General features: G+C 46.0%; 1 protein-coding gene across 3 annotated transcripts in view; it reads left to right on the top strand.

The window, feature by feature from the left end:
* The window catches only part of Plekhm3 (pleckstrin homology domain containing, family M, member 3), a 168893-nt gene extending 158804 nt beyond the window's left edge, over positions 1-10089 (top strand). Inside the window, exons 8-9 of one of the 3 annotated variants that reach the window (XR_001174852.1) lie at positions 7264-9369; positions 9451-10089. Coding sequence is in view for 2 of the 3 variants with exons in the window: in XM_013011283.1 (XP_012866737.1) it covers positions 7264-7441 (178 nt within the window). In the remaining variant the exon portion in view is untranslated. Of the gene's footprint in view, positions 1-7263 lie in introns of all 3 variants that reach the window. The other 2 variants (XM_013011283.1, XM_013011294.1) reach the window with 2 other exon arrangements.
* The last annotated feature ends 4491 nt before the right edge of the window (positions 10090-14580 follow it).

The raw sequence follows: 14580 nt of genomic DNA, 5'->3' as shown, positions 1-14580 counted from the left end.
ATTTAAAAAGATACCTTGTGTACAAACAGAGAGATGAAGAGCCAGATAGATATTGCCTAATTGAAATCTCTATTTTTTTATCTTACTGTATTCCATTCAAGGCTGCTGCAGTAGCTTTGCAAACTACCACATGGCTCCTAAATTTACCAGACGTTTAGTCTGAAATACGGATCTTTTCCAGTCTCCAACGGGCCAAATCAAACCTATGCATACATCTGTAGTCCCCCTATTTCCTCATGCTCAGCCAAAAGAAAGGGAAGGGGAGGCGCTGGTGATAATATGAGCAGGCCCTAATGTGATAGGCCAAAACGTCTATATTTCCCCTCTGCAAAGCTCCTCGACTTATAATCCAAGATTTCCCATCTCATTGTTTTCTTCCTCCCATTTTACCTGCTTTTGGCTGGGTCCTCACACAGCAAAGCGAAGGAGCCTTTGAAGGCTAGATTTCTGGCCAGACAGCTGAGGTGGTCTGCAGGCAGCTGCTACACAACTTGGACCCTCTTCTCCAGCTGTCAGCACCCAATCATCATGAGTTTCTTACTGAAATTGTATTAACTTTTCATTATTAAAATCTTCCTCCTCCCCCTCAAAGAATGGCTCTACTAAGTCGTATTTGTTTAAATCATTTTTAATTTATCTTTACCTTAAAAGCTTCAATAACAAGGGGTTCTAAATACCTTCTCTGAAGAAACCTCATGTAGATGTAGATTAGTATACACATTGGGTGTACGCACACTGGCCAATTGCCTATTTAAGGAAATGACAGATTGTTTACTTATGTTCATTTACTTACAAGTGCCATGCTCAAACACCAACCAAACTGATAACTGCCTCCCTTAGCTAAGGGATTTAGGTAATCATCTTGGTTTCTTGGAAAAACCAGTAATAGCTAGTGGCCTTATGGGGTGCCTTACATAGTAGCCATCCACAAAACCACACTCGCATGCCTGGTAACTGACACTTACTCCTGCACCCCACCCTATTCCTGTGGGTTCAGCAGTGTGGAAATCAGCCAAAGATCTGCCCTGCTCTGCAGGCCTATCCTTTTGCCTGTCAGAGATCCAACCAAAGTGAAGCCTGAACTTCAATCCGAGTGGAATATCTCAGGCCGCTGCCTGAGCCAAGAATAAAAGCGCAGCAGGAGGAAAACCCAACAGGCACAGAGCAGAAGCATTCCAGTGACCTCCCCTTGGAACTGGGGCCTTGAGCAGTTTCCTGTGACCACCGTGGAAGGATACACATAAAGCCACGGAGCCTGTCTCTAATTGGTCTCACATCATCAGCATTCCAGAACAGGAAACTGTCTGCAACTAGGAATTCTTGCTTCTTTGCCATCGTATTTGAGAGGCAGACTTTTCCCCTGCACACACGTAGCAGTTCTACTTCACAGTAGATTCCTTTTCTTGGCTTCAGTGACCACCAATAGGAACTCAGTGGCCATCAGTCTGTTAGATTTCTTGGTAATAGACTCTTAAGCATTCTAGATAGTGAATTGTGAACTTCTCTTTCACTTGTTATGAACCAGTATGCTAATTGTTACATTCAAGACTGTTCCTAACATGTATGGTCTCATTCCATGATGTTCGTATTAGGATACAAAATGAGATTTATGTTGGACTGAAATGGTGGAAGTGTTCCTCTGACTGTATCTTGAGAGAGACCAGTTGGTGATCTCTCCAGATAGTGTTGGATCCAGAGCATCCAAGCGAGCAGGACTCGGGCCTCACCCCCCTACTCACACTTTCAGTGCTGTCCGGTGCTGGAGTTCCACTCCGTCACTTCCCTCGCGTCTCAGAAGCTGTCTGTGCTAATTATAGCTTGCTCCACAGAGCTTGGAACAAGCAATTTTGAAGAGAAGCTACAACCCAGAGTAGCTTTTTCTATCTACACCAAATCTGCAAGTTGGAAGAACCCCAACCTTGCTTACTTCCATAGGGGATTAGGCTTATTGATGAAGTAATTTTCCCAAAGTGCCTGTGACACCATGACCAACCTGGGCTAAAAACTGGCTACTCTCTCCAGCACAGCTCTCGGCTGTACATTTACATTCAGCCTCCTGAATGTCTTCCTGGTCTGTCTTCCATTGCAGAAGTTACTGAATCCTAAAGGTCTCACCATTGCACAAGAGCAGGTACCAAAGCGTTTGCTTTTGACTGACTTGCTGCCTGGCTTGGGTGGGTCATGAAGTTGCAGAAGATGCCAAGAGAAACTGCCCAGAGTCTGGGAAAGTAACTGAGTGCTGGCCTTGGAGAAGGCTTTGGGGTAGAATTGTACAGTCATAGAAAGTAAAGCCAGACACAGTGGCTCATACCTGTAATCCTAGCTACTCAGGAGGCTGAGATTTGAGGATTGCAGTTCAAAGCCAGCCCCAGCAGGAAAGCCATAAGACTCTTACCTCCAATAAACCACCAGAAGACCAGAAGTGAAACTGTGGCTCAAAGTGGTAGAGTGCTAGCCTTGAGCAAAATCTCAGGCCTTGGGACTGGGAATGTGGTTAAGTGGTACAGTGCTTGCCTAGCATGCATGAAACCCTGGGTTCGATTCCTCAGTACCACATAAACAGAAAAAGCTGGACGTGGTGCTGTTGAGCAAAAGCTCAAGGACAGTGTCCAGGCCCTGAGTTCAAGTCCCAGGACTGGGGAAAAAAAAATCCCAGGCACTGAGTTCAAGACCCAACAAAAAAAAGACAAGTTTGGTAGAAAGCTGAATAGTTACTGAGCAATGCACAAAGCTGTTGTATTGATTTCCTCTTTTTGAGACATGAACTCACAGTGTTAGGTAGGCCAGCTTCAAATTCGTGACCTTCTTGCCTCAGCCTCACAAAATGCTGAGATTATAGGTGTGTGCAACCACTCCCCGCCCTCAACTCTTTTTCCAGGGTACATGAGGGCAATGCTGGTGATCAAGCCCAGGACTTGGTTACGTTTGTGCCACTGTACCACTGAGCTACATCGCTAGCCCCTTGACGCCTTAAAACGATGCTCTAAACTAACTCCAAGAAACATTAGAAAGTTAATATGAGTGAATTCCAGCTATTTTAAATGATCACATTAAGGCTGTTTTTGAAAGTTATATGAATAAGTATACTCCACTGGATTGGTAAAAATACAGATCAGAAGCTGATACATTCAAATGCAGGAGGAAAGGTGCTGTTTAATTCCTGAGCACACCCTCTGTGATGCCTTTTCTGGACAGATTAGGCCAGTGGCCCTTAGCGGGCCGGGGGAAGGGGGGCTGGGGGGGGGTGATTTTGTCCTACCTGTGGCATTTGATAGTGTGTGGAAACATTTTATGGTTGTCACAACTGAGGGGTGGGAAGGAGTCTCTGGCACCTAGGTGTGGAGCCCAGGGTGTGCACAGGATGACCTTCATATCAAAGAAAACCCATCCAATGGATCGGTAATGTTCAGGGCAATTCCTGGATTAAAGGAGGCATATATATGTGCAAGAATAGGTAGGGAAACCCATCAGTTGTCTTCGGTCAGTAGCAAATGTGTCTCAGCAGTTGCATCCTCTGCGACCTTCCACGCAGAGGACATACAGCAACAGCTAGAGAGCAGTGGGCCTGGCCTCACAGACCACGTGACTTACATGAAGACACTGACTCTCCCTTGACATCTCATGGTAAAGCACAAGAAGGCCCTCTCTCAACAACCTTGCTTGTTGGAATTTTCAGTCAGCAGTGATTACATTGGTAAATTTGCCTGGTATGAAAGATGCATATTTTAGGTTGTGTGTGTTAAAATACATTTTTAAATAAAGTCAAATATAGTTAAGAAACTACTTGGAAGCCAATGAATCTTTTTCAAGTGAAAAAAAAAACTTTAAAAGAAAAAAAAAAAAAACCTGCTTACTAAAGTCCTGATCTCAGAGAGATCATGATCTCAGAGAGCTCATGGTCATGGGGCTTGAACTCTGAGCCTTAATGGGACTTGGACTCTGAGCCTGAATGGTGTCCCTCAGTTCTTCAGCTCAAGGTTAGCGCTCTGCCACGTGAGCCAGTGTGCCACTTCCAATTTTCGGAGTGGCTTATTGGAGATGAGAGTCTCACGAACTTTCCTGGCTGGCTTCCAACCATAATCCTCAGATCTCAGCCTCCTGAGTAGCTAGGATTATAGGCATGATCCACAGGTACCCAGCCACCTTTTTTTTTTCTTTTTTGGAATGTAAAGGCTATACTTCTCTTGCATTATATTACAGAGCTCTATTTCTTTTACATAAGAGAACAATTCTTCTATCTACTTTTTCCTGTCTTTATTCTTTACTGTTAAGGAGAAAATCTGGGCTAGGGGATGGATTAACCAGAGATTGTCTGCCTTTGGAAGGCCATTGACCCATGTATGCCCATACTAACATTGGAAAGATGCCTGCTGGTTACAAATTGTTAGAAAATAAGATTTGGTTCTATTTTGAAATCATGAATTTATTTTAATCTCATGACTTTTTTCGGTTACTGACCTTTGGCCAGTAAAGGCAGGTGCACCTGGTCCCTCCTTTACTCCAAGGGTGTTTGTTGCACCAAGAATATTCGATAAGACTCAATCTCTTCCCAGACTGAGGCCTGGTATCAGCAGAGATAAGGGAGTGGCACGGAAGGAACCCTGTGTGTTTTCTCTTTATCAATCACTGCCCTGGGGCAACATCCCTAGCTCTATGACTCCTTGACCAACCCTGCTGGGTCAAGGGGGCAGAAAGGAGAACATTTATTTGATAATGTTATCATTAGTGTCACTTCAGTGACAGGAGGATACAGGGATATGGCCAGGTGGGGACAAAGCCAAAGCCACTGGGGTCAGGGGACACTGGCCCAGACTGGAGGCACCGAGACCCCTGTCTGACCTTCATCTCCACTGGCAGCGGGGAAGAGAAGGGCAGGGGAGAAGGAGAGAGTAGAGGTGACCCCGCCATGCCCAGCATGAGGTGGAGTTGGATATCAGAGTCCCTGGGGGAGAGGCCCAGTGAGCAGGAAGGCCAAGGGAAGCCGCCTGTTACAAGTCAAACAGCCCCACCAAGGCAGTCACCTCCCCAGGGCTGCTCAGCCCACACAGGGGAGTGTGTGACCTGGCTCTAGTATCAGACTCAAAGCCCTGTCTTCCTGCAGGAGAGTGTGTGTGTGCTCGCCCAGGTGGCCAGCCGTGGGCCTGCCGCTCCAGAGCAACCTTGGTGAGAGTTGCCAGGAGCCCCAAGCTCCACTTGCCACCCGATCTTCAACTCTGTATCCCTGGAGACAAGCACTAGCTCTTGGAAGCTAGTGAATGAGTTGGCTGTGGGTGGGGGTGGGGGGTCCCCAAGGCCTCCACATTGCCAGAGAAGAGCAGCAGGTAGCCAGAGGGGCACAGCTTTCCCTGGGCTGGGAGCTGTGCCGAACACTCCACTGGTGATGTCACTTGACATCATGACTCCCAGCAAGCCCAGCGCGGTGGGTGCAGAGGCGGACACGGCCAGCCCAAGGGCATTGTTTAGTCTGCGCTGTCTCTGCACCCACAACCACAGACTGGGTGGCTCAAATGGTTCTGAAGGCTGCACATTTCATTGCAAGGGCGCTAGAAGGATTGGTTCTGGTGAGCCTCACATCCCAACTCACTGATGGCCACTTCCTGTCAGTGTCCCTCCTGTGTGGTGGGACGCGGGACATGGGACAGAACTGAGGGCGCAATCCCCGTGCCCTTCTCCAGCACGCTGTACCACCTACACATCCTGTCCCCACACACTGGGGGTTCCACATTGGAACTCCAAGGTGACATAGTCCAACCAATAGCAGGAAGCTAGCTGGGAAGCAATTTGAAGTTCCTTTTCCACTGACATAACCACCACTGTATTTCCCTTGGCCCCTGAGCTGTGCTGGGGGGAGGGGGTGTGGGGAAGGGGCAGTGAAGCCCCTGCCTGCTAGCTCATCAGATGGACCCTCTTCCTAGTAAGTTACGGTTTCCTCTCCAAGGACATGAGGGCGAGTAGAAGAGCCTCCGTTGGGCAAACCTTCAGAATACTGATGCCAGGGACAAGTTGGCAACAGACTAGGAAATGGTGACGCAAGACACCCTCAACCTAGGACTGAAGCTAGAAGTACTATAGGAAGAGTCCACAGTACCTGAGCCAAGCCCTAAGGATAGCCCTCATAGAAAGCCAATCCAAGGCACCAGTAGCTCATGCATATAATCCTATCTACTCAGGAGGCTGACATCTGAGGATTGGAGTTCAAAGCCAGCCTAGGTAGGAAACTCAGTAAGACTTTTATCTCCACTAGAAACCCGAAAGTTGCACTATGGCTCCAAGTGGTAGAGTGCCAGTTCTGGGACAGTGCCCAGGCCCTGAGTTCAAGCCACGTGATAAACAAAAAGGAAAAAAAAAGAAGCCAGGACTCAACCATCTCTGGATGTTGTTGGCTGAACAAGGAAACGTAACAGTTCTCTGGGCTCCTAGGACCAGGGTCCACACCGGCAGGCCACCCACGGGAGCAGCTGTGGTTGAGCTTGTTAGTCATTATTGAAAACCTTTGCCGTGAAAACAAGCTAGACACACTCCTGTGCATACTCCCACCAGGCCAGACAACAAACTAGTCATCCACCTGGAATGTCTCCTCTATAAATTAGAATACTTGTCCTGTCGTGGAGGGAAATGTTTCCTTCCCCAGCCTGTCCTGCTCACTTGTTCCCACTTAGGTTGTAACGGTAGGCATTTAAAGCCGGGAGGGTTTTCCTAATTTTTGAAAGCTCACAAAGAGTAATAGGCTCCCAGGATGTCATTTGGAGAATGAAAATGTGTCATTGTACCGTCTCAAACTGTCAAATAAAGGCAGTGAGTTCACAGAGAGCCGCAGAGCTGGTGTTAAGTGGATGGGAAGCTGTGTTCACAGACATGGCGCTGGGCTTGCTGCTGGTGAGGGGGGGCCAGCAAATGGGGAAGCCATTCACCCCATTTTCCATCACTTCACTGTGGAGTCACTGCCATTTCTCTCTCTCTGGAGAGTAGAGCCTCAGCCAGGGTCCTCAGAATCAGGGAGCACAGGGGTCCCTGCTCCCTCCTCTCCCCCAGCAGCAACCTTATACCTTTCCCCAGGCTGGCTCCAATGGGGGGAGGGGGTGGAGGGAGAGGAAATATCTTTCAAATGAAATTCAACCTTGAGTATTTTGGAAAGAGAAACAACCCATGTTTCCAAGTGGCTCCTCTTCCCTCAGGCAGGGATGTCCAATAAGTGCCCCGGGACCTCTGTTGGGGTGAACTGCTCTTCTTCTGCTTCATCACATCACTGGTTACCTTTTGCAGGTGTGAAAGCTGTGGGGCCGTCTTCCATTCTGAGTGCAAAGAAAAGTCTGTGCCCTGCCCACGGTGCGTGCGCAGGGAGCTGCAGAAGAAGCAGAAGTCCTTCTGGCGGCGGCTCAACGTGGATGAGAGCCTGGAGGAGGCATGCACCATGTTTGAGCTGTCCTACCAAAACACCTGACTGTGGCCGCTCACCCTCGCAGCCTCCTGCAATGACCAGCCAAGGGGCTTCTCAGTGGCCGCTTGCACCCTGTTAAAAGGGGTGTCTCCTCTCCAGCTAGACGTAGATAGATACGTTTATTTATTTATATCTATTCATATCTCTACATCCTATATGTGTGTTCCATATGAATAGCTGTCTAACAGGTCCATAGAACTTCGGTGGCCAAGAGCCTGCCCATAAATGAATTACATTTGGCCATGAATTTCAGCTGCCTGATCCCAGCAAAATGTGGTTTACACACATGGCTTTCCAGTTTGGGACACCTCTCTTCCCTCCCTCCCTCTTTCTCTCTCTCTCACTTGGTCTCTTTTTCTCTCAGGACCATTTTATTACACAAGATACTGGAGGAAGCATTTGCACCATGCAACAGAGAGCTGCAGGCTATTTCTGTGTTATTTATTTTTAGCCCTCATAGAGGGCTGAGGGAACTAAAGCAAGCATCATTTTAGGAAATCTGTGGAACACAGGAATGCTCCCAGATCCTTCCAGGACCCCCTGTCCCTGGCAGAGTTGGGGATCGCTGAAGCCGAGCTGTTTGGCAAGAAGCCAGGAGCACAAGCTCCTGCCGACAGAAAGCATATACCCCTAACTTAGGAGGAGAGCTGGTCTGGTTTTCAAGTTAATCCCAGAAAGTGTTTTCCTGAGAAAAGAAGAGACTTCTGCAACCAATAACTGCATGGTGTTGGTGTGCTGGCTTGGGCGAATGCCCACACCTACCTAATGATGTGACTCTACTGTATTTGCCAGGCAATGTGGCTCTTTAAGAATGATTTTCCCGGGGTGTAATGGGTGATATGTATGGTGTTTTCATTTTACTGGCTAGAGGACATGTCCAAGGATTGTTTTTCAAGACGTCAGTGTGTAGACTGGTAGATACTATATGTGGTACACGTGTTGGGAGAGACCATCTTTTGTGTCTTCATAGGTCTGTATAGACAATTCTGACCGACCCAGCCACTTCAAATGCTTTACTTCTCATTGTTCTCTACTGTGCTTTCATTTTTACCTTTAATTTGCTTTCACTTTTTTGTTGATTTCATTTTGTTTTTGAGACAGAGTCTTGCTTTGTAGTCCAGGCTGGCCGCAAACTCGATCCTCCTGCCTCAGCTTCCCAAATGTCGGGATTTTAGGTGCATACAACACATGGCTTCTCATGTTTTTAATTATTTAAAATATTAAAGTAACATTTTTAAATGCCAACTGTATTTAAAGAATATACAAAGTTTAAAATATGAGTTAAATCTAATATTGTTGAAATGAGTAGCTCCACACATATACTGCTAAAATAAGCACTACAATAGGAATAAAAAACACATGAATTGCTTTGCTATTTGGCAGTGTCCTGTCCCTCCCTTCTCCTCCCCTCCCCCCCAGCTCTTCCCCTTCATCCGGTCCCCTAGGAGAGCCGAGGTGTCAGGGATGGAGACTTTGGAAACCTCATGGCTCCCATTCCTTCTAGCTTCGCTCTCCAGCACAGGGAGATATGCTTCTGACAAAGCACTTCCCTGCAGACTTTACAAGAAGATGCACTGGACAGCTGTCATCCATGCCCATGTGCTTTCCCAGTTCCATAGCTGTTGGCATCTGGGGAATTACCATGTTACACCCAGGCCCACATTTTGCCCCTTCCGAAGGCCACCTCATGATACTTCTGCCCATTTAGTGACATTTCAATTCGAGTTTAGTATGGTTAGATGTAAGCATTTCATCTCTCGACTCACACCATTTCCTTTGGCCCCAAACTACACATTTCAGCTTAATAGTTCAGCATCACATATGCATTTGTTTCCTCTTTCTAGTAGCTGTAACCAAGGTATGAAACATGTTAGAAGGCCAGGAACTATTCATGAAATGCTTTATGGGGCCTTTTACTCATAAAAAAGCAGGTTGACATCTCCCTCCATCTTACACACATACACACACACACACACAAAATGCTTTATGGGACCTTGTACTCAGAAAAGCAGGTTGACATCTCTCTCCATCTTACACACACACGTGCGCACACACACACACACAGAGGCAAAAGCATGGAAAGTCTCACACACTTCGTAAATGGGCAAATGAATTTTGATTGTCTCCTTTTTCCTCCCCTTCATGAGATACAGTATTTGTAGTTGCCAGCTTCAGAGTAGACAGTTGAACATGATCTCTCACAAGAGGATTTTAGACCTGCTTATTATAAAACAGATGTGCTCCCATGGCAAAGTGCCTTCTCCCTCCACCCCCAGCTCCCTGTCACTATAGCTTACTTTTGCCTTCGCTATAATTAATGTATCTGTGATTCCAACTGTCAGCAGGTCATTCTTAGCACACTGATTTGGAGACCTGAGTGCAGAACTGTCTCCCCTCTGCTAGTATGTTTGCTCCACCCATACTATTGCCTGTCCCAACTCAGGGACATCCACAGCTAGACATACAGAGAGTCGAGGTAAAATTTTAGGGCCCTAATGTACGAAAACCTTTCTTTTCCCCACTGCCTATTTAGAGGACCCTGTTAACTATTAGTAGTTGCTGGGAGCTCCTGAGAACTTTCCATCCACATTGCTTTCTGCTTATTTTCAAAAGGGAAAAAAAATAAATGTGCTGTCACCATCATTACCAGGAATGAACTGTGTCCCTGTTGTTTCTGTTTTCTCTCCTTTTATACAACCCTGACAGGCTGGTCCATGCCAACCAGGGGTCTAGAACCTTCTCTGCCGCCACCACCACCAAAATCTGACAGGACAGGGCAGAGCCAGCCTACAAGTTGGGTCTGCCATGAACTTTAAAACTGCTTTTCAGCCCAGAAAGCCATAGAGTATATGAACACCCTTACTGTTTCCAAGACTAACAAATTACTTGGTGCGACGTTAGGTAATTGTTCTATTGCTTAGAAACTGTTTAAATAAAAGCAAGTCTGTAGGTTTCCACCTCCTTAGAGCCAAGCTAATACTTTGCCTTGGGCCCCATTTTTCATCTAACAGTAAATATCTTGCACGTGTGAAGCATGATAGACTAAAGCCAATCGTCTCCTGAAACTGGCCTCTGAATCCAAGGCACTTTCCACCCAAAGGCCCATCATCTGGGGGGGTATCCTTGAGGAAATCTCTCTGCTAGTACCAGGAACTCATGGGAGAGACCAACCCGGGTGAGATGCCGACATGGTTAAAAAGCTAGTTCCAAAAACAGACCTCAGTTTGCACTGTGGCAGGAAGGCCACAAAGAACTTGGGCGGCCGTCACCTGGAATCTGGGCTGCTCAGTCCAGAGCTGCACTGCCCAAGATCGAAAGCGCCTTGATGCGAAAACACCGTAAATGCTCCTGGGCCACCTTCTGCCACTCCTGTGTCTGTAGTGTTGTCTTCTGAGGGGGTCATCACCTCTTGATTCCTCTACATTACCTCATCGCAGAGAGCATAGGGCTAGTGTGGGATTCATGCATTCCATCACGGTGGTATCTTCCAGACTCCTGAAGTGGGCCTGTGCCATGATTTTTTCAGGTGAAGGTGTTCATATCACTCCAGATGCTGAATGTGATTTGCTCAGTTGGGACACGCCTGGGATAGGGCCTGTGCCAGGCCTCTATTTGTTTGTATCAGATGCAAATGCACAACAATGTGGATACCTGCTAGTTTCTTCTCATGCCTCCTCAGAAAGGTTTGGCTCCCAAACCTGCAGTTTAGTTCTCTACCCAGTGGTCAAAGAAAAAAAAACCATATACAAACTCTCAGAGGGGGGGGCGGTGGAGGATGTGAGCCCATACACATACACGTTGAGTACTTCCCACAGAGATGAGCACTAGCCAAGGAAGAGATACACCCTGCTCCTGCTCCTGCTCCTGCTCCTACTTCATAGTAGAGCACTGCTGCTGCTCACACATGTGCAGAATGCGCCTTCCCCATCCATCCGCTGCACCGTATGGAAATCACTAGATCACAAAATAAATCTTCACTGCTTTACCCTAATACTGCCTGGCTTCAACACTGACATTTTTACTTTCTTTTCTTTTTTAACTTCTCATAGTAAGTAGAGATGTATACACTTTCTCCCCATTTAATTTTTTTCTCTTTTTCTCCTTCCTTTGTTTCATGTTCTGAGATAAACACACCTCCTTGGCATGACTGGAAGCAAATCCGTTTCCCCTTCCTTGGTGCAATATTGTGTATGTTAGGAGATTTGAGTATCTGGCTCCTTGAACAAGTCTCCTGAGCCCCACAGAGTACAACCAGGGAGGGATGAGCAAGCTCTCTCTCTCTGTTTAATCTCACTAGGCTAATGCCAATCTCTGTCATACTGGCAGTGTTTTGACAGCTAAGTCTCAGCACCCAGTGGTCTTCTTAACATCTGTCTATTTTCATTTCATTGGATTCAAAATTTTCTGCCTCTAGCGCCTTTCTCCTCTATCTTTTATTGGGTGCATGGCTGAAATAAGCCCCAGGTTAGTGTAAAAGTCAGAAAGTGGTAGAATACCCTCTTTCCCAAGCCAAGCCCCCTTCTCAGAAGTTTTACTTAGGATGAGTGCCAAATAATCTCAGTAAGTGACTCTTTTCCCACGAAGTGATGGAAGGTGTGAGGAAAGGTGACCAATTCTGTTCCTGTTTGGTTCCTTCCTGTGGAAAGAGACACCACTGGCTGCTCATCTCATTGCAGAGTTCTTGTGTGAGGCCAGCGGTTGCCCAGGTCAGGAGACTGAGACACCTGTAACAGCTCCTGTGCCTAGTGAAGAGCGCAGCTATGGCTCTCTCTGTGCACTGACATTCCCATGTTTCCCTTCTCTGTAGATGTGCCTTAGAGTAGCGCTTCTAGTCTCCATGACCACTTCCAGCCTGCAGGACTCCATTCAATATGGACACCTCTACTTTCTGCTAGCTACTTTTCACACCGGTGCACTGGAGTCTGCAGACTCCAAGATGCCCACCAGATCTTCCACCTTTGCTTAACCTGGTGCCTTAACTCCTTTAGTAAAGGAATTCATGTTGGAAATGTTACTAGAGTTGCAGATATTGGCTTCTTAGTGCCCTGCGTGCTTTTACCAGAAAATGCAAGACACGACCATATAATGTTTTAACTTTGCTTTTTGTTGTTCTTAGTCACTCCTTTTGTTTGCTGACTTGCCTTCATTAGCCAAACTCAGGGGAATGTCATGGTGTCACCAAGGCCATCGGCAGGAGGGGGGAGGGGAGATAAAAATTGCTACCCAGAATTGAATATGTAGACTATGAACTTAGCCTTTCTTCAGGTTCACACATAACACAAACACAAGCATTTTCTTTTCCTGTACTGCAGAACAATTTTCTTTTTGTATTGCCACTTGTTTTCCAAATGGGAAGAGGGAAGACTCGGGTAAATACTGCTGAAAATGTCCCTTTGTACGGAGTGAATTGTCCACTCAGCATCCATATTAACCTGTGCTGCTAACGACCTGTATTCTGGCTTTGGTCACTTCCCAGACTTTTACTGAGAATCAGCCTACCAGGGAAGATTAAAGGAAAATCTGTCACTAAGGAATGGTCAGTCACAGGATAGATCACAAATGCCAAGCATGAACATGGTGATGTGAAGAATTTTTATCTAACTGGTTCTAAAGTCTCCTGATCCGATCTGTGTTTGTTTGGTTTATTTTTTTTCTTATTTGTGTTCTTATTTTCTTAGAATGGACTAAAAGCTTGGACTTGGGCACTTAATTTATCCATCTTAAGCTATTTGTAATAGCTAATGTGTTGACATATATACCTTTTTTCCTGTTATTTTATGGCATTTTGTTTGGCATAACACCCATATTTTTGTGTTCATGGTTTTTTAAAGTGTTAGTCACTGTACTCATATAAAATTGAAGTTGTGCTCTTGACAGGACATCTAGTTTTTATGGTCATCTGTCACATAATTTAAGAGTACCCATTCCGAAGGTATAAAGTTATCTCTCAATAAACAATGGAGAAAGCACCTGCTCTTCATGAAAATACTATTTTAAGATGAGAGTGGAAGTCCAAATTGAGCAAATGTTAAATCAGAATCAAGATCAGAAGTTTGTTGAAAGTAAGCTACTTACTAATATTTTAAACTTCTTTTAATATCAGTTTCACGGATGGAGTAGGGCACTTGTGCCTCATACTTGTAATTCTAGTTACACTCAGGAGGCTGAGTGCTGAGGATCACAGACTGAAGCCAGCCCAGGCAAGAAAGTACATGAGACTCTTATCTCCAATTAACCAAAAAAGCTGGAAGTGGTACTGTGACTTAAGTAGCCAGCCTTGAATTAAAAAGCTAAGGGATAGCACTCAGGCCCTAAATTCAAGCCCCACTACTGGTACAAAAATAAATTAAAAAACAAAATACTTACAGATGGGTTTTTTTCTAAATATATATCAACCTATGGCATTCTCATGAGCTCTCCCATGTTTGTGAAAAATATAAAACTCATTTTTTTAAAAAAATCCAGGCACCGGTGGCTCATACTTGTAATCCTAGCTACTCAGGAGGCTGAGATCTGAGGATCACAGTTCAAAGCCAACCCAGGCAGAAAAAAGCCTGTGAGACTCTTATCTCCAATTAACCACCCAAAAACCAGAAGGGATGCTGTGGCTCAAAGTGGTAGAGTGCTAGCCTTGCGCGAAAGAGCTCAAGGACAGCTCCCAGGCCCTGAGTTCAAGCCCCAAGACCAACTACAACAAAAATCTCCTTAAAAAAGATGCCCATGTTATATCTTGATCATATTTGATGCATCAACACGTGACTTTGTTCAGTTGTGAGACAAAATAATTGATGCATATGGGCTGCATGTCCCACTACAGTTCTGCCCCGGCCTTGTCCCTTTTCCTCTACCCTCCTCTGCACTCTGCAAATTAGGGAACAAGTGAGCACTAGGCAGAGAGGCACTGAGCATTCCTGAAGACCATCTTTGGGAAGGAGGAAGGAGAACACAGTGAGAAATCTGTGCTCCTGGCCGCCAAGAAGTGACTGGAAATGATGCAGCTACCTCCTGCCTGGATGGGTGCTTGGCCCTCCACCATTGCAACCACTACCCCCTTGGAACCTTTCAGACACAGCATTTAAATTCACCTTCGCAAAGAAGGACATTGAAAAGAGATTAGAAGAGGTGCTTCTGGTAAACATTTA

The sequence above is a fragment of the Dipodomys ordii genome, unplaced genomic scaffold (genome assembly GCF_000151885.1).
Source record: "Dipodomys ordii isolate 6190 unplaced genomic scaffold, Dord_2.0 Scaffold1, whole genome shotgun sequence".
Taxonomy (NCBI): Eukaryota; Metazoa; Chordata; class Mammalia; order Rodentia; family Heteromyidae; genus Dipodomys; species Dipodomys ordii.
Note: the sequence above shows the minus strand (reverse complement) of the source record. Positions and strands in the feature narration are given on the sequence as shown.